The sequence below is a fragment of the Molothrus aeneus genome, chromosome 18, assembly GCF_037042795.1.
Source record: "Molothrus aeneus isolate 106 chromosome 18, BPBGC_Maene_1.0, whole genome shotgun sequence".
NCBI lineage: Eukaryota > Metazoa > Chordata > Aves > Passeriformes > Icteridae > Molothrus > Molothrus aeneus.
The window spans coordinates 7,441,135-7,460,400 of record NC_089663.1 but is presented as its reverse complement, the minus strand read 5'-3'; the positions used below and the strand labels follow the sequence as shown (position 1 = coordinate 7,460,400).

Here is a 19,266-nt window from a genome sequence, read left to right as displayed (position 1 = left end):
AGCAGCTCCTGCAGCCACGGCCCCACCTGCCCTGAGCTGCTGAGCTGTGCTGGCCTCGGCACATCCCTGCAGTGATTCTGCTGCCGGCTGTGAGCGCAGGAGCCCCGCGGCCGCTCGGGCAGATGCTGCGGGCGAGCAGAGCAGCCTGGAGCCTCAGATCCGTAATTGGCTCCCTGCAGCGCTGCAGGCAGCTCCCACCTCGCCCTGTGTTTTCCTGGGAAGCTGCTGCACCACCCTCCCCAGCTGCCCTGGCAGCCCACGGCAGCCTGGGCACGGGACAGCCGTGCCCTGAACCCCCTGAGTGTGCTGGACAGCCTGGAGCAGAAACACTGAAATCCAAAGTTCAATATGTCCCTGCTGCTTCTCTGCCCGTGCTGCATGGCAGCACTGGGGCTTCTGCAGGCTGGCCAATTTCTGGAAATGTCAGTGTATGTAGGGCAGTATCTTTGGGGAATTTTGTTGCGTGCTCCCTCTTCCCCTCTTTTTTTTCCCCAGAAGCATCTCAAAGCTGTGCAGTTCTGCAATTGAAATGTGCCACGGCTCATAGAGCTCCTTGGGATGCAGAGAGCAGGTTTGTGGCCAGCTGACAGGGCTAACCATTGCACTCGTGGGGGGGACCCACAAGCAGAGCCACATTGTAGCTTTTAAAGATGAACTGGTGCTAAAATTCCAAACACCCCAGTCCTGGAGTTTGGGGAACTCAAGATCTAGACCCCCATTTTGTAGCAGGGCCTGAATCTGACTTAGACCAAGCCAGAAATCGTGTGAGCTGAGAGGTTTGGCCCTCAGAAGTGGGAAGATGCTGGTGCAGAACCAGAGCTGAGACCTTTTCTGCTGCATGGCATCGTGCCACAGCACAAAGCCTGCAGAATCCCGGAGTCAGTACAGATATTTTAGGTGAAGTATATGTGAGTGGAGGATCAATACCATATGGCATGCGTGTTAAAATAAAAACATGCGTACACTCAGGGCTGGATTTGCTGTATTCCACACGAAAGTAGGGGTTTTTTATTGGGAAAATGGTTAGATTTGATGGCGGTATGTAATTAGTAGTTTGCCAGCAATAATTACAGGGCTGTGCTCCAGAATAAATTATGTAGCATTCCTGTGCATATAATATGGTATACCACAAAATAGGAGTTGGAAAATTGCAACATTGCTGGATCATCATATATCTGACATGTTGAAGGGGTTTTTTTTTTGCTCTGATAGTTTATGAAAAATAGTAAGTATGGTGCACTGTGAACCAAAAGGCTTGCTTTGTTAAATTAACCACAATTGCAACCACAAATTATGGCTTCACAAACTATAGATTTAAGACTGGCTTTTCATAAATAGAGCTTCTTTGTGTTACAACAAAACATACATGAAAGAATGGAGCTGTACAGTGATGCCAAAGTAGCACTTTCAAAATCATCAGCCCATTCAAGCCTTTGGAATACAATCATAATATTTGTTTAAAGTTTAATATACAGAAAGGAAATTCATAGAAATCCCATAAGCTTAACACAGTTCTAGTGTAATTTCAGTGTGCCTTAATGAAATAATAGCAAGATAGCAACCTTGAAAGATAGGTTTGTATTAATTTGAAAGTTTGTGTACATTTGAAAGTTTCACTTTACATAAGTGAATAATTTCACACTAAGTGACTGAGCAGAGTTTCTGCAAAATGAAACAGGATAGAAAAATCCTTCTGTGTTTTTTACACATAACATGTCCATATATGCTAAGGACACAAATCTTTCCAAGTAAAGGGAGTTATGCCAGTTTCTACCAAAGGTAAATGTGTCCAAAAAAGAGTTTCCTCCAATACAGGATGATAGCTGTAGATTTCTCCAAGTTCTAAAATATCCTCAGATTATTGGCATGCTGATCCCAATTTTGAAAGGCATACTTCTGGCAGCAGCCAGCTAAGGAGGGCCATGTGTTAACATCCTGGTTTAGCAATATGTATTCCCACATGCTAAGCTCTCATACAAATGTAGTTTTTATTGCTGTTGACTTCAAACAAAGATGCTTTGACATCTAAAGTTGTATATGTTACAGATGCGATGCCTAACCATACTCATGCTGTATATTTTAGGATGAGCTGGCTGTGCTCCCAATTATTCAATGGAGTATAAACACTCCTAGGATCCAGGGCCCCATAGGGAGAGTCGCTTCCCTGTGTTCTACTGCTCTGCAACATCTTGCAGTGTCTGACGTGTTGTACTCCAGCTCATTTGCACATTGTTGCTTAACACAATGTATAAATAACATATAGGAGCAGGCAACATCTCTTGTAGTCTGCCTTGGAATGTGGAACAAGCATTGTCAAGGATAGCTTGAGTTGCTCCCACATCCACAGGGTAGCAGGCTCTCCCTTTCTTTCCCATTCCATGTTCTCTCATCCTCACACTAACAGTGAGAAGGAGGATAATAATCCACTTTGGAAGCATTTCTAAGGAAAAAAACAAAAGTGTTATTTATTGGCCAAATTTTTTTGTGCTAAGCAGTTTAAGGCTTGCCATTTTGGTTGCTGGTTGGTGGTTGGCTGTTCCTTTGCAGCAATAGGTTGGCTTTCTGGAAAAAAATCCTTAAAAAGTTGAGTAAATAATTATTCCCCTTCCATCACTATCCTCAGCAGGAAACCAGAGTTCTGCTTTACTTCTGCACCCATCTTTACAAGTAACCTGAGCCCAGGAAGGGCTGGCTGGAGCTGTCTTCTTCTGTCCCTGTGAAAGCTCCAGGTTTGTCCTAGCTGCTGCAACAGCTGTGTTGGGTCTCCAAGGACGACTCATCCACTGCCTGTTCAGTTTAGACTCTCCCAGCAGTAGAAATCCTGCCACTCCTTTCATTTGCATCCAGGAGGTAGCTGAGCCAGCACTTTTGAGGTGTGGAAGCACCCCCAGTGTCTCAGGAGCATCCCTTTGGGGATGGTTTGCCAGGAGGGAGGTCTGTGAGGGCTGGCAGATCCATGGGGAGATGGGGAACCCCGGGGGCTGCACCACGCTTGGCAAGAGTCCAGAAAAATACAAGTCTCACCCATCTCCTTGTGGTTTTGTTCTTCAAAGGTAACTGGATTTGCACATAAGGTTTCACTCCTGTGGCAGGCAGTGTGTGTACAGGAGTTCTTGTAATAATAATTAGCTGTAAATATTTTGCATCAATTCTGAAAGGTTACTTCAAAGAAACATTTCGTCTTATCGCTCAGGATCTTTTCTGATGTCGAAATACACATTCATGAGTGAAGCACTGCAATTACAAGGATGTTTAGAGAATCACAAAGGTATTTATTCTTGTCCTGGCTAGTTTATAGTAGCAAAAATTGCAAGTGGAAAGGCTAAGAAAATGTATTCTAAAAACAAACGTGTAATTGTTTTGTTGAGAGTTTGAGTCAACAGTGTTTATTCATGAGCCTTAGCTGCCCCAGGCGAGAGCAATCAGACTGGAGGTACCACCTCCTGTATCCTTGTTCTCTTTAATTGGAGCCATAGCCTTGGATGCCCCGAGGCAAAGGGCCGTCTCTAAATGTATTCTGTTCAGTTTATGAACATTTGAAAGTGCAGTGGAAAAAAACATTCTTTTGTTTAGACAGTTTCAGACTTCCCCTCCCTTTTCTGTTCAGCAAGTGAAAACTGTATGTCAAAATTAAGCTCTTGAGCAGCTATAGATTTTGCATGTAATGTGATCCTCCAATGGCTAAATAGTTCTGGAGTGTTGTTGGGCCTGGGAGTGGAGCTGTGTGTCACCAGCAGGCTCTGGGATGGATGGATGGATGGATGGATGGATGGATGGATGGATGGATGGATGGATGGATGGATGGATGGATGGATGGATGGATGGAGAGCTGCAGTCCTGTCCCAACGCTGTCTGCACAGCTCTGGCACTCCTCAGCCCCACCACACCCCCTCACCCCTCACACACAGGCTTTGAGGCACATCAGAGCACATTTTAACAGTTGCACTGCAAATTCCTGTGTAACTTCACTTCTGCTGTAGGCCCTGTGAGGGTACCTAGCAGAGCCCCAGCCTGGGAGCAGGCTCAATAACAGATTCAATAAAACTCCTCTCCGGCTGCCTCCCAGCAGAAGCCCAGGTGGGGACACACAATGCAGGAGGAGGCAGCATCTGTTATTGAATCTTGCCCGGAGTTTATCCAAGCTCTTCCTGAGTGTTTTTCTACTCTCTCTACTGTATAATCCTGATTTCCTCATGATATCTTTATGCAACACAATGGTTAAGTGCTTTCCCCGTCTGTTGTCAGCACTGCCAGCATCAAACTGCTTGAAGCTTTTAGCTCCAAAATAAGAAGTGTGCTCTGTCTCAGGGTGAGAGTCTTCCGTGCTCTCTTCAAGCATCAGTCTGGTCTGATGGATCCTGTCTCGAGGGAGAGCTCTCCACTTGAGACAGATATGCTGGTGGAGTGGATGGCTGTGATCCTGCAGCCTTGAGTCAGGCCTGAGTGAAAACAATAGCCCCAGCCTATCTCATCTCATCTCATCTCATCTCTGAGAACAATCACGCTGGCCCCACACCCCGGCGTCCCAGCACTCAGCACTAGCTCAGTGTGGAGTCCCTCGTGTGGTCTGCTCATGCTGCGTGTAAGGTGTTGGTGCTCAGATAGCATCTTGAAAAGCTGCAAAAACAAGAATACACCCCATCTCAGCGTGGCTTTCACATTGCCCCAGCCCCGTGCCTGGCCGTGGTGCTCTGAGAGTTCATGCAAGTAACACCCAATGTTGTCATCGTGGTTTGCACATTCGAGGGCTGAACCGAGAACACAAAATGAGCATCTGATATTGCACCCTGTGTGCACTTAGCCACCAATCCCCGCCTTTCTGGAAGGGTGTTAAGTGGTTTCCCCTGCCATTGATGCTACTTTAGGTTAATTCTGTGCTGTTCAAACCACCTCTCTTCCCCATTTTGTTCTACTGCAGTCAGAAGCAGGCAAGAAGGGAAATGGTGTGGCAGGTGACTGATGGGATGAGTCCTTGGCTCCAGGAACACTTGTCCTTCACTGGTGGTGATTCACTGCCAGTTCCTCTGTAGGTCCATGCAAACAGAGATTTGGAGCTCTTCAGAGCCCTTTCAAGGGAATGGCCTTTCATTCCCCACATCTTCTTAAAACAATGTTACTGAGTGGTTTACCAGATATCCCAGATTTTCTAGGCTATCACTCCAGTTCTGTCTTCACTGCAGAAAATAATGAGGCTTAAAAAGGCACCTGTTTATTTAGTTATTCATACAACTGGCAAGGCTTAAGTCCTGTCCCTGAATGGTATCAATTCTAGTAAGAAGTATGTCATAGCCCTGGAGACTTTATCTAAATAATCACAGCTTTCTGGAGTGCAGTTTTCAGATTTGAGTTATTAGATTTAAACTTCTGGTCTTCTTAGCAAAACACCTTCCCTTCCATCCTGTTTCCTTGCCCCTGATCCAAGGTTGAACTGTCTAGAGGATGGCATAATACTTGCTGCATATTTGCCTTGACAAATGGCTAATTCCCACTCGGATCCATGGGGGTTTACTGTGCACCAGGGACAGCAGGCTCCTTGGCTTCCTTGCCGGGAATATTTGTTTAAATGCAGCAAGTCCTTTCTCCAATGTTGTCTTTGCAGAATGTGGAGGGGTGAGCCTTTTGATGTTTGTATTTACAGTGTTTTCACATCTGGATGTCATTTGTGACACAGGCTCTCCTCCTTCTTCTATCCCTGTGTCTTCCTGTAAAATACATTTTGAACATACAAGCTCATGTGGCTTTAATGTGTGGTAGTCGGCCAATGCATTTAGCAGGCCTGTAGTAGGCCAATAAAGAGGTACCTTGGGTCATGCTGTGAGCTCTTGTAAATTTATCCCGAATTAACCCTGATTGGCATCCAGCTCCCCTGCTGTAAAGATACAGATGTGCATGCTCTCCAACATCTGCTGCTTTGTGAGGAGCTGTGCCATAAATCCACCACCCCCCCGTGACCTGCAGTCTGGGCTGAGGGTTTGGGGATGCTCGTGCTCCCCAGTCAGGGTGGGTACCTGCAGGAGGCAGGTGGCAGCGCTCCTGACACAAGGGCAGCTCCATCCTTGCGTTTTCACATGAAAATCCTGTTGGTGTTGCAAGAGGGTGTTCTTCTCCCTGAGCAACACCGAGGTACAGCCTCCAGTGTGGATCCTTCTTGTGGCTCCCTGTTTCACGCAAGTGGTTTGAATATCCTCGTCCAACAGGTTTCTTTGGGGCTCGTATTAATTCAGCTTCATCTTTTAAAATGCAAACTTGGGCATGGCAGAGCAGGCTCCTTCTGCTGCCTTCACTTGCAGAGGAAAGCTGGGGAATGAGATCAGTCAGAGCAGCCAGAGCGTCGCTGCAGTCCTGCAGCCAGCCAGGATGCAAAGGGAAAAACATACCCATCAATTTCTAAATGTCAGCTGAGATCCCCTGGAAATTATTTATTGTGTCTGCTGTCGTATTTAATGATTTAACAATATACTAATAATCATAATATATTAACTTTGTGTAGTGATATACCAATCAATATAAAATAATGAACACATCTAATGGATTTAATAGTATACAGATGTTTACCGCCTTTCTCCCTGAAGATTTTCAGATAATTTCTGCAGGCCAGCTGAAGACCAGGCTCGGGCAGCTCCTTTCCCCTACCCCAGAGGCAGTGGCAGTGCTGGGGCCATTTGGGGACACCCCAAAATCCTGCTGGGTGAGGGCCATCAGTGCAGAGCGGGGTGTTGGGGTGCAGAACAGGCTGTGGGGTGCAGGCTGAGGGAACAGAGGCTGTGCTGGAGGCTCGTGGGTGTGACACCCCCATCCCACACGGGGAGAGGGAGAGGAGGGCAGGGACTGGCCCCGTCCCCATGAATCACATTTACTGCAGCAGGTGCTAACCAGGCATGTCAGGCAGCGGGGACTGCCGGCCCTGTGGCCATTGATTAACCATTTATTAAAGCACCTGTGAATCACGGCAATAGTAATTATATTTTAAATGTACCTACTAACAACTGTTTTGCAATGGGGAAGGTTAATCACGATTAAACATTTCCTTTGCTTTTTCTCTTCTCCCTCTGCCCGGAACCAAATCCCTTGGGGGTTCAAATGCATCTCAGGGACACAGGAGGCTGCAACTAACATGGAAAATAGAGGGAAAGGAGCCCAACCTCAGCCCATCCACAGGCTGGTGGCGGGGAGGGAGTGTGCACACACACGCACACCAGGGATGCACACACTGGGGCATTCAGAGTGTACTGACATGCTTCATCCATGCTTCATCCACCCTTTGACTGTGTGCACACAGGGAGAACTCTCACACACCATGCACACACCCAGACAGCGCTGTGTGCACACACATACACACACAGGCTGTGCACACACCCAGACAGTGCTGTGCGCACACACACATACACACACACGGGCTGTGCACACAGACATGGCACACGCACTGCACAGACACAGACTGCACACGTGGATACAGACTGTGCACGTTTACACAGACTGCACACACACAGACACAGACTGTGCACACACGGACACAGACTGTGCACACACACGGACACAGACTGTGCACACACACGGACACAGACTGTTCACATTTACACAGACTGCACACACACAGACACAGACTGTGCACACACACGGACACAGACTGTGCACACACGGACACAGACTGTGCACGCCTACAGTGCACACATGGACGGCGCACACACACAGATTGCATACACGCCTCAGGCACACCTGACACGCAGACACACCCCGTGCACCTGGATGCGGGCCGTGTCCGCACGACCCCTGCACACCTGTGCTCGTGTGCGCGCCCAGCCAGCCGCGGGGCACGGAGCGGGCCCTGCTGCACACGCTCACGGCCGCTGCCGTTCACGCACCCGCGCTAAACTCGGGCTCACTCTCGCACCTCTCGCGTCCCCCGCCCGCGCGCTCCCGCGGCGCTGCCCCGACGGCGGGTCCCGCGCGCTCCCGCGGCGGGGCGGGGCGGGGCCGGGGCGCGGCGGGCGCGCGCGGCGCGGGGCCGCGCGTCTCGCGGGCGGATTGGCCCCCGCGGCGCGGGCGGGCGGGCGCGGGGCGGGGCGCGGCGGCCGCGGCCGCGCGGAGCAGTCGCGCCGCGGAGCGCCCGGGGAGCGGCACCGCCGCCGCGGAGCGGAGCGGGCTCGGCGCGGTGCCTCCCCGTCCATGCTTGGGAATAATGGCTACCGAGGCGTGAACCACGAAAAGAAAGAAAGAAAGAAAGAAAGAAACCAACCCGCCGCCGGGGGAAGCCCCTGGATGGGGCCGGGCTGGCGCTGCCTGCGGAGCTGAGCGTTCCCCTGCTCCCCTCCTCGGATGCCGGCCGGAGTCGCCGCCTGGGTCGCTTGCTTTTTTTTTTTTTTTGCTGGTTTTTGCCTTTTTTTTTGGTGCGTCTGTGGGCTTTTCACCCCTTCGTGTGTTTTTGGCCCCGCGGGTGATGGACCCGTAGCGCCGTCTGCGCGGCGGCTCCGGAGCTGAGCGGGCGCGGGGGCGCAAACTTTGAGCCTCGGGTTCTACCGGGGGGAGAGAAAAAAAAAACAAAAACAAAACAAAAACCAAGGGGGAAAAATAAAAAGAAGAAAAAAAAGCGAGGAGACGCTGTGCCTGCAGCCCCAGGAAGAGCGGAGGGAAGGAGCGAGCGGCGGAGGAGCGCGGCGGGAGGAGGAGGCGGGGGCCGGCGGGACCCCCGGGGCACCTCCGGGCCGGGAGCCGCGTTGTGCCGCTGCGGGGGGGCCCCGAGCGGCTCCGCTCCGCGCCGCGCCCGCCCGGCCGCGCCCGGAGGATCATCCCGCGGGGGCCCGGCGGGCCGGCGGGGCTCGCCATGGTCTGCGCGCCGCGCGGTGAGTAGCGGCGGGCGGGTGGGAGCCCTCCGGGCCGGGGACCCCCCCCCTCTACCCCCGGGGACTTCTGGTCCCCTCCCCGAGCTCCGTTCCTCGGCAGGGGAAGTGTTTTCCAGCCGGGGAGCTGGCGGCTTTGCGGTCAGCCGAGGGGAGGAAATCGCCGTGCTTCCCGCCGGTGTGGTGGTGGCTCCGTGCGTGCGGTCTCTGTGTGCTTCTCTTTTTCTTCTTTCCCTCCTGCGCCGTTCTCGGTGCAGCGGGAGAGGTCGGTTCGGTTTTCCCGGCCGCGCTGCCGCCCTCCGCCAGCCCCGATGGCTTCCTCGGGGTGGTTCGCTCCGCGTTCTCCCGAGCGGGGGTCGGGATGCGGAGGGGCAGGAGCCGCTCGTTGCCCATTCCCGGAGGCGAACCGAGGAGCGAACCGAGGAGCAGAATTATGGAGGGGTTTTTTTTTGCGGGAGAAACTGGGTGTGTTTAAATAAAACAGAAGACAAGAAAGAGGCGCAGCAGCGCGGAGCTGCTTGGATGCGATGCGCTCCCGAGCTGCCTTTTTTTTTTTTTTTTTTTTTTTTTTCCCACCCTATTTCTCACATTCCTCCAGTGCGACCGCATCCCCCTTCCCACCCTCGCGGGAGCGGGAAGGGTGAATAATAAATATTGGAGCTCTGCCTTCTCCGGGCGGCAGCTCCGGAGCCGGGGCAGCGCGGGTGACCCGGCGGACGCGGCTGCTCCCACCCGCGGGTGGCCGTGGCGGTCCCGCTGCGCGGCTCCCTGCGTGTCTCGGTGGTCCCCCTTGAGCGGAATATCGCGACTTGGCTCTGTCGGGTGTTGCTGGCTGGCTGGAGCTGTAGCCGGCTGCCGGATGAGGCCGGTGTTGGTCTGGGATTTCTGGCTGTTGAAAACGGTAACAAACTCAAAAAATCCGTGCCCGGCGCTTTAACCCCTTCGGTGCGGCCACAGCCCCTCTACTCGCAAGGAATAGCAAGTCTGAAAATGGTCGTCGTGCTTCGGGCTTTTTTCCCCCCTGTGTGTTTTGGCGTGAGAAATCGCCGCCGCTCCCGGGCCGGGCAGGTTGTGCGGGCCGGGCTGGATCGCGGGGTGCGGGGCTGCCGGGCTCCGCTCCCCTCCCCGCGCCTGCTGCGGGGCCCCTCTGCTCAGCCTGAATGAAAAATTTAATCCAATTAAGAAATTAAACCTTGTATGTTTAAAGTGACAAATTTGAGAAGGGAAGGGGGAGGCGAAATAAGATTTCCAGGTCACTGGTTAGCTAAAGATGGTTCGGAGAGAGAGCTCGGGAATAAGGTGAGGGCAGAGGGAAGGAAAGAAGGACCTTTTTAAATGGCAAAGGCTTGTTTTTCTCTCTGGAATTTAAACTGGTTTCTAGGCTTGTAAAATCTTCTTGAAGTTGCGAATTTATCTCAGGAGGCTGCTTGGCAGCTAATCTTCTCAAGGCATGTCCTGATTTTTTTGTAACGTTACAGTATCTGAGGTCCTTTTAACCTAATTTTGTAACAAAGATAATTTCTTGTTATGTAAGGTACTGTTCTGAATGATTGCTTTGGGTCTTGGAGAGCGTCCTTAACTGGTCTCCCTTGTGCCGCAGAAAGTGGAATTATTTACTTCGTTATCAATTCTTGAAAGAAAGCCTTGCTCAACTGGAAAAGGCTGCCAAGGTATTACAGGAAAACAGAGTCTTACCATTCTTCTTTCTAGAGAGTTAAATCTTTGGTCATCCCTGATCAGAATTTACTTCAGAGGTTTATGTTTATGTATAAATCCGATTTTCCCCACATACAGACTTACAAGGGTGAGCTGCTTGAATTATACACACAGCATTAACTTCCCACAAGTGGCAGGCTCCTAATGCTCTCTTCAAGAATTTCCTTCTTTGCTGACAGCAGTTCCCTAAAACTGCCCTGTGCTAAAGCCAAAAGGCACCAGCTTGAGATGCCTGATATTCTTTTCCAGTGGAGATTAATGCTATAAGACAAGGCAGGCAGTATTTTATTTAGCTGGATACCAAGTTTTCATTAGTATACAGTGGGGTTTTTTTTAAATTTTATTTTATTTGGAAGGGGGGCTATTCTGAGTGAAACCTTAAGCCTTGTTTATCTGAGAGGGGCAGTCTGTTCTCATAAACAAATGAAGCAGTAAAATATATCCCAGTGTTATTCTATCAGGACATGCAGTCATCTGCTGGACCTTGTGGCCTGGGCTGGCTAAATCAAATAGCAGTGTCACACGTAGCTCTGGTATTTTGAAGTTTAAAAAGGGATTGGAGTATGTCTCCAGTTCCAGTGACAAACTACAGATACTTAGCAGTAGTTGATACTTATTTTCCTCTGATTTTCAAGAACGTGCCATCTTAAAGCGTTAACTTTGAACAAGGGGTATAAATATTAGTGTTTGCTGTTGTGGCTTTTTAAAGTAAAACCTGGTGGGATGTTTGGTGGTGATATGTTGACAGAAGTGGCAGTGAAAAGGGCTGCATTCTTCAGCTGGCTGATCTGTGCTGTATGGTACTTCTGGAGAGCACAGATGTGTATGTCATTTTCTGCCTTAAATATTTTCTTTCTTTCTTTTTTTTTCTTTTTTATTCCACGATTTCCTGCATCCTTATGTTGAATTATACCACAATATGGTTTATGGTGTCTGGATACACTGGAATATGAAACAATCTTTTAAAATCCATTCAAATAAAATTATTTGTATCATCAAGTTAGGAAATATAAGATGCTTAATTTTAATGACTTTATGAATTTGCAAGATCTGAGGTCAGACAGGTATAAGAATGTGTTACTCCTTGCTTAATAGCATGTTTGAGGAAAGATTGGCATCATGCATCAGAAAAGGAAATTTTAGGATCTCCTGGAAGTTTTGGGTTTTTTTTTATCCTTCTGAATAAAGATGGAAATTCTAAACTAGGTAAAGAAACATATGGTTTTACCAGAAATGATTTCCTAGACTGATCAATTACTAGGAGATGTAATGAGAAATATACTCCTTAGGGGGAGGAAGGAGGGATTGCCATTACATAATATCCCTTGGGAGAATTTCTGTGTCGCATAATGAGGTTGATGATGGAGCATTTGGGGAAAATGCCTATGGATAGGAATTTGTTCTTCAGATTTCCATCAGGAAAACATATTACTGGGAAACAGGTTTGTTAGAAGTAGTACTGATATGTTAGTAGGTGGGTGCTTTGCCTCTATACACATTTCTTTTGTTCTCATAACTACTGTGTAAGAGATTAGGTAACTCTAAGATTGAAACATCCGCAGAATGAGAGATGCCAGTGAATAATTTCCTCATTTACTTAACACCAAGGGTAAACCATTAAGGGCTTATGTTCTGTTCTAGGCTTTGTTAAATTATTTCTGTTTGTCTATTGAAAATAGGTCCTGAGGAGAAGTAAATCACTAGCCTTAATGGGGGAAACTCAAATTGCCTTACCGTCATGCTGATGAAAATGAAATATATAGAAACATATATAGGTGATGTGTGAATTCAGCAAAACTTGGTGGCTGGACACATATTTTCAGTGTCTTTGTGATATCCTGAGGATCACCTAGCAGTTGTCTTTCAGATGGAGAAGCAAGCCCTTGTTAAAAGTTACTTAAATAGAGTTCTTACTCTTTTAGTAGCAGTTGCCTTCAGGAGGTAAATAATCCATTTCCACACACCTGCCCTCCAGCACTGTTGATGCCCGGAGTCCAGGGAAGCTCCTGGAGCCACAGGCTGGCCCAGAGGTGTTAAAACCAACAGAGGAAAAGGTGAACAACCTTAGCACCTCTGTCACTGCTGGGGAATTTGCCTAATTTGAGCTGCTCATTTAAAACCTCCAGTGCTGCTGATTTTACCAGTGTTTCAGATGGCTCGGCCAGCTTCTCTCCCTGGAGTTGCAAATGCGTTCCATCTTGGCGGCCCCCTCTGGTAGTCGGGTTGTGGAGGCGCAGTGACCCCTGACGGTGCCGGGGGTGTCGGGGGTGGGTCCCAGCTGGGCGCAGCCTGGGCTTTGAGGGGGTTTTGGGGGTTTTTGGGGTTTTTGGGGTTTTTTGGGGTTCAGGTGCGGGGCCGGGAGCGCGCGGGGCCGGGCGCGCTCGGAGCGCGGCTGCGCCACCGTGTGGCCGCGGGTGTGCACTGCGCCCAGGTGCGCCCCCAGCACCGCCCCGGCCGCGGGGGCTGCGCCAGCTCGGGGCACCTGTGTCACCTGTGTCACTTACCTGTCCTCAGCCGTGAGACCCTGCCCCAGCTCGGGGCACCTGTGTCACTTACCTGTCCTCAGCCGTGAGACCCTGCCCCAGCTCAGGGCACCTGTGTCACTTACCTGTCCTCAGCCGTGAGACCCTGCCCCAGCTCGGGGCACCTGTGTCACTTACCTGTCCTCAGCCGTGAGACCCTGCCCCAGCTCAGAGCACCTGTGTCACTTACCTGTCCTCAGCCGTGAGACCCTGCCTCAGCTCAGGGCACCTGTGTCACCTGTGTCACTTACCTGTCCTCAGCCGTGAGACCCTGCCCCAGCTCAGAGCACCTGTGTCACTTACCTGTCCTCAGCCGTGAGACCCTGCCCCAGCTCGGAGCACCTGTGTCACTTACCTGTCCTCAGCCGTGAGACCCTGCCCCAGCTCAGGGCACCTGTGTCGCTTACCTGTCCTCAGCCACGAGACCCTGCCCCAGCTCGGGGCACCTGTGTCGCTTAACTGTCCAGGTTTGTGTCAGGGCTTGGCTTTCCAAGAATTAAGAACGTGGTGCTGGATTTGAGCACTGAGAGTTTGCATGAAGGAGTTAGTGATGTTTCTGCACCATGTAGAAACCGTTTCTGCACCGTTGCCATCAAGGGAATGGAAGATAAGTGCGAGTGATTCCAGTGTCAGGACTTGATTGCAAGTGGTGATTTTCCTTGCTGCCTGTCCTGTTAGGGCTTCACAGACAGGGACCCCTGCATTAACCATCTCAGAGGCACAGGCAGTGACAGCATCTCTCAAGGTAGCTAATGTAATTTTGAGCATAACCTGTGATTGATTGTTCTTGGAAACTTAAACTAGAATGATGGTGTTGGCATGGACATAGACAAATAGGTTTTGAAAACACCCACTTGAGCCTTATATGGCTGCATGGGAAGGGTTAAAGATAAATGTGTGATCTTGAATACTATAAAAATAAACCTTCTTTTCTAGTGGGTGGTAAGAGGAGAGCTGGAGTTTACACGAAGCCAGCATTTCAAGGTGGCTGTTTGTGTTGTTACCAAAGATATTTCTAGCTTGCTTACAAAATGAGATTTTTTTTAAAATGCTTTTATTTTTGCAAGTACTCAGTCTAGCTTTTGTTCTTGTGGAAAAACTGTTACACTTAAATTGCTGTGGAAGGTAGCTGCAAGATTTTTAATATTGAGTTGAAGCAGTCTGGGTACATTGTTTGCCATAATGTTTCTGTGGGGGGTAAAAAACATCTGTACATGGATGCTGTTCCTGCAGTAACTGCTATTCCAGAGGAGAATCAGGGACAATAATGGATATAAATCTTAGGGATTTTTTTTTTCCTGGAGGAATCAACAATAAAAAGTGTTTAGGCTATTAAGATACCTGCAAGAATATCCTCACTCCAGAGCTGTCGGTTATAAAGTTACAGCGCATTCCGCCTTCAAAATGGTTGGAAATCCATCATAAATATCTCTTTCCCACATCCCCTCTATCTCCCTGGATGATTGGCTTTCTAGCAAAGCCTTCCGTAGAGGGTGTACTGTAATCCTTTTACGTTACTCCTTCAGTGCAGATTACGCAGCAAGAAATAATTAGGAGATTAATTTTCACCTGTCACTGCCAATAATAGATAACCTTGATACAGTGACAGGGCGAGGAATTTGTGGAGGGGGGAGTGGAAAAGCGTTTAACCCTGTAGTGCTTGCTGCAGGGACCAGGCAGAAAATGGTTGCCAGAACCATGACCTCGCTGCTGCCTGTCACGGGAAGGCAGAGCCGTGCGAGGCTCCTGGCTCCCCTGTCTCCCTCCCACGGATGCTTTGCCTTTTTCCGCGCGCTGTGAAATTCGCTCTGTGCCGCAGCGGTGCCACACGCGCCTCCTGCTAATCAGCCCCGAGCAGCCGTCGGAGACCTTTGTAGCTTAGGCTTTTAATTCAAATGCAGTTCTGTTGCTTTTCATGATTTCAATTCCCAATCTGACTGGTATTCCTAGGCTGCAAGGGAAAGGAGCGAACTAATGAAGATGGCTTCATTAGGCAGAGCGTGGTTTAGCCCTTGCTTCTCTCCAATAAATGCAGCTGAAAAAACATCCCAGAAGTAACTGGGGTTTTGGTCTTCAGAGAAAGCAGAGCTGAGGTGTTTCTGCTCCCTTTCAAAATTAATTACTAGCTCTCATCAGGTGAGCTTAAAAAAATGCAGCCTGTGCTCTAAGGCGCTGAAGGTAAATGGGAAGGGAAAAAAAGCCACTCTTCCCCCCCCCCCCCCCACACACACTGTCTTTTTTATTTTTTCTCTCTTTTGTGCTTAAGTTTACAATCTGTTGAAAATGTAATGGGAAACCAGCCTACAGAAAATGCCATTATTCATATCATCGTGAGCTCATTTATTTTATCTGCAATAGTAATGATAAGACAGACTGCTTGGCAATGCTGATAAGCTGAGAAATATCTTAGAGCTATTTGTAAAAGTTAAAGCAGATCTTGGTACTGAGAGATAGGGAAACTGATGAGCCTTTGGGCAATCTGCAGAACTGAAAGCTAATAAAGATTTTAATAGGAAGGCCTCATTAGGATTAGGGAGATCTATTATCTGCGATTTACACAACACAAACAGTGGGGCAACTTCAATTTTTGCTTCTTTGTTCATTAAATACTATTGCTGAATGTGAAGCCTTTTAACTGGGATCTGGATCTCTTCCTCTTCAAGGAGCCATCACTACTTGATGGTTGAGCAAAGATAAGAGGGGCAGCTGATGAGGGAATGTGTTTGGCACACAGTGCCAGCAAGCCCTCATAGTTGGGGACCAGTGCTTGTTGGAGGTACAGAAAGGCAGTTGATTGTAGGTGCCTGGGTGGCAGGGTTCTCCTTAGTGTCTTTTTTTTTTCCTCTTATGAACAGTATTTATAAACTTCTGGCCCTAAACAGCATATTTAGAAAGAAATTAACACGTTGTTGTGCTGGTTCCCTGGATGGTGGTGCTGAAATACTGCTCTGGATAGCCTGGCCACCCAGCTCAGCCTGGTGGAGTGGCTCCTTCATTAGTTGTGATCACCTCATGGATCTGTTCTAGCAGAGGAGCTGTCTCCAGTGCCATTGGGGGTGCTATAGTAGGAGTATGTGCCATGGGTGACCTGATCCAATGGTTTGGTAGTTACACTCAGGACTGATTTTAGCACCAGGTGCATTCTTAGATGTGTGATGTAGGAAACCTCACTTTTTGAGGTTGTGCAAACACCTCATGGCTCAATGGCTTTAGTCCTCATATGTAACACAGTGTGTAAGGTGCATGTAAGCTGCTGAAAGGACATTTGTTTACCTGGGTTTACAGATGTATTTAAATTTTTTTTTTTGAAGGACCATCCAGGCATTTTTTGTGGTTGAAACTGAATTGTAAAGCAGGAGCAGAGCTGAGCTGGAAAATTCTTTGGTTTGCATTTAAGGTTCAAACCACGTTGTAATCTGATTCTGCTAAACTGCAGGTGAAACCATTTTAACACACAGGTGCTGAGATCCAACTGCACCTCTGATGCAGATAAAGAGTTTTGTTAGGTGATACCCATGCTGGATGTGAGAGGCCACGTGTGACCACACTTGTCTTTGGGAGCTGTCTGTTTTCTTCTCTGTGTGGGGCACACATGTGTACAAGAGTCTTAGCTTCTCTCCATTTTCACAGCACAGACCAGCTCCCCTGCTGCTGCTGGGTCAGATAACCCCAGTGGCACCTACAGTAACATTGCATCCATGGAACAGTAATGCTTGGAAAGCATGTATCTTCAGCTGCCTTTAATATGACGTAGCAGCCAAAACCCAAAAAGGACCACAGCACCACCAGCCACAGAGAAGTCTGTTCCAGACTGTAGTTTGAGTTCTGCTGGTTCAAACCAGTGCTTTCATAGGGTCTATAGTGCAATGATGGATTTAACTCCAAGTATTCCATCCTCCATGTGCTTAAGGAGCTCAGAGCACCCTCCCCTTGGCACCAGCAGTGTGGAGACTGACGGGCAGGGCTGGGAGCACCTCCTGCCCAGGACTGAAATGAGTTCCTCCCAGTGGGTTGGTGTCAGTCTGTTGTACCTTGTCTGTGACCACTCACAGGTTCTGTCAGCCAAGCAGCGTGGCCTCCGAAGGCAGTAGCGCTGTTTGCACCTAACGTGTTGCTCCAGCAGGGCTGCCATTTGAGAAGTTTCTGATATTTATGTTTGATATGAATGAAACTTTTTGTTTTGTCTGTAGACCGCAACGGAACTGGAGCTGACTCGTATCAGGAGTGCCTTGATAACAAGCAAGGTATGAGATCAAGTCTCTCCAACATGGGCACTTGGGACTGATTTAGCTTGATTTCTTGCAGCTGAATTGGTTGCTGTCTCTGTCTCTCTCACTCTGTCTCCCTTTTTTTTCTCCCTCTTTTTTTTTCCCCCCACTGTCTCCAAGCCAATTCACTGTTAACAGTTCCATGTCAGCTAACCTGTTAGCTCAGGGTCTCATTGCACATTTGTGATAAGTCTTCTTGTTTCTAGCACCCCAAACCCTCAGCTATTAATAGAGGAAGTGGGAAGGTTGTAAAACAGAAGTAGCATGTGCAGTTGCTTGCAGCTGTCTTCTTCCTCGAGGTTCAGTTGCACAGCCAAGCAGAAAAATATTAAAGTTGAGCTAAGGAAAGGCACGTGCTAGGCTGGGTTACCTTAACACCAGACATCCTGTTATCATTTGTGTGCTGACATGCTGCCTCAGACTTGTCCAGCCTGCTGTCTTCTCCCGTGCTAAAGTTGGTAAGAGCTGCAAACATCTCTTGTGATTTACAAGAGAGTGGTGATGGTGAAGGAGGAATATATTATCCTTTTGCTCTAAACCTGGAAACAAGAGTCACATCAGTAAAAATTATAAAAAGTACCTTGGAAACAGGACTTCAATGGCAAAATCATGGATGTTGGATTTAGGAAAAGGGCTGGTGTGTTGTGTTCTGCTCAGATGCCTCTCTGAGAACTGCAGTCAGAAGTGCCACTCCATCTCTGTAGCCATGTAGTAAGTGTTGAACCTGCTGGTAATCAGGGAGCATAAGCACCCTTCAGTCCAGAATATCATTTGTCATAAGCCGCAGCAGAGAGATAAGAGGAAATGCTTATCCTAACCAGGTTATAGGCATCAATTACAGGTCAGCTTTTACCCTGCTGTTGACCCAGATCTGTGACAGTAGCTAGAATTATCATTGCCTGAAATTCTGATCCTTCTTGCGTAGTTTTCTAAAGTAGGACCAAGAAACATAAAAAACCTGTCCCAATTTTGATGCTTGCTTGGGTTTAATTTTCCACAGGTGTCTCTGCTTTCAGTATCCATCAATCAATGTTACATGTGCTTTAAGTCAAAGCTGCCATGAAGTGCATCTCCCCTTGCTTGTTGTTGGGTTTGGGATGGGATTATTTGGGGGGCGGGGGTTGGGTTTTTTTGCTTGTTTTATTTTCCTTCTCTCAAAAAAAAAGAGAAAAAAAAGGTACATTGTTCCTTTGGTGGCCTTTAAGGTCATCTTTTTCTTCACTATTTTCCTCTACTGACTGTAGTAAACACCTAATCATTGCTAAGCTTTCATTTCAGAAGTTACAACTGGAAGACTAATGTGGAAGAACTGTAATCAATAATGGCAATTCTTATTAGATTAAGTTTAAAAGCCTTGTAGACCAGTGTAATTCAGGAGGCTCCTTTGATAGATAATTTGTTCTTAGGAAGAACAGTTTTCTCCAGTAACATTTTTCTCGTTGGCTGGGGGAGGCTGATCCACTTGTCATTTTGTAGAAAGCAATCAAGTTTCAGATTTAAAGAAAAATGAGTATTCTCATTTTTGGAAACTAATTGCAGTCCCTTTGATGTGCCAGTTACCCTGATTTATCTGACAGGTGGTATTAAATGGCGTTATATCCATTACTTTCATTTGTCTGTTAATACTCCAGATTTTTCTTGTAGTGTTATAGGTTTCTTGGCTTCACTGTTACACATGAACAAACTGTGTCATTATAAGTACTTTCAATCCAGTATGGATTGGATCTGGTTTGGGTAATTTACCCTGTCCATGCTGCATCATGGTGTTTAAAGCAGCAACCTTTAAGAATGCAGAAGTTTAAAGGAAAAAGTATACACAGTAACTTGTAGTGAGTCTCTTACTGACTCCGTTACATTTTTTGAGCGTGCCTTAGAGTTGAATCCACCATTTGCAACAATTTACAGAATATAAAATACATAGCT

At 48.1% G+C, this 19,266-nt stretch overlaps 1 protein-coding gene across 15 annotated transcripts in view; it reads left to right on the top strand.

Annotated features, from left to right (window-relative positions):
- FBRSL1 (fibrosin like 1) overlaps positions 1-19,266 on the top strand; it is a 502,157-nt gene that overhangs the window by 391,075 nt on the left and 91,816 nt on the right. For 11 of the 15 annotated variants that reach the window (XM_066562557.1, XM_066562565.1, XM_066562564.1 and 8 more), the window contains one exon: positions 17,266-17,319. The exons of the other annotated variants lie outside the window; for them this stretch is intronic. In XM_066562557.1, the coding sequence (XP_066418654.1) occupies positions 17,266-17,319 (54 nt within the window). The remainder of the gene's footprint in view (positions 1-17,265; positions 17,320-19,266) is intronic. 15 annotated transcript variants of the gene reach the window in all.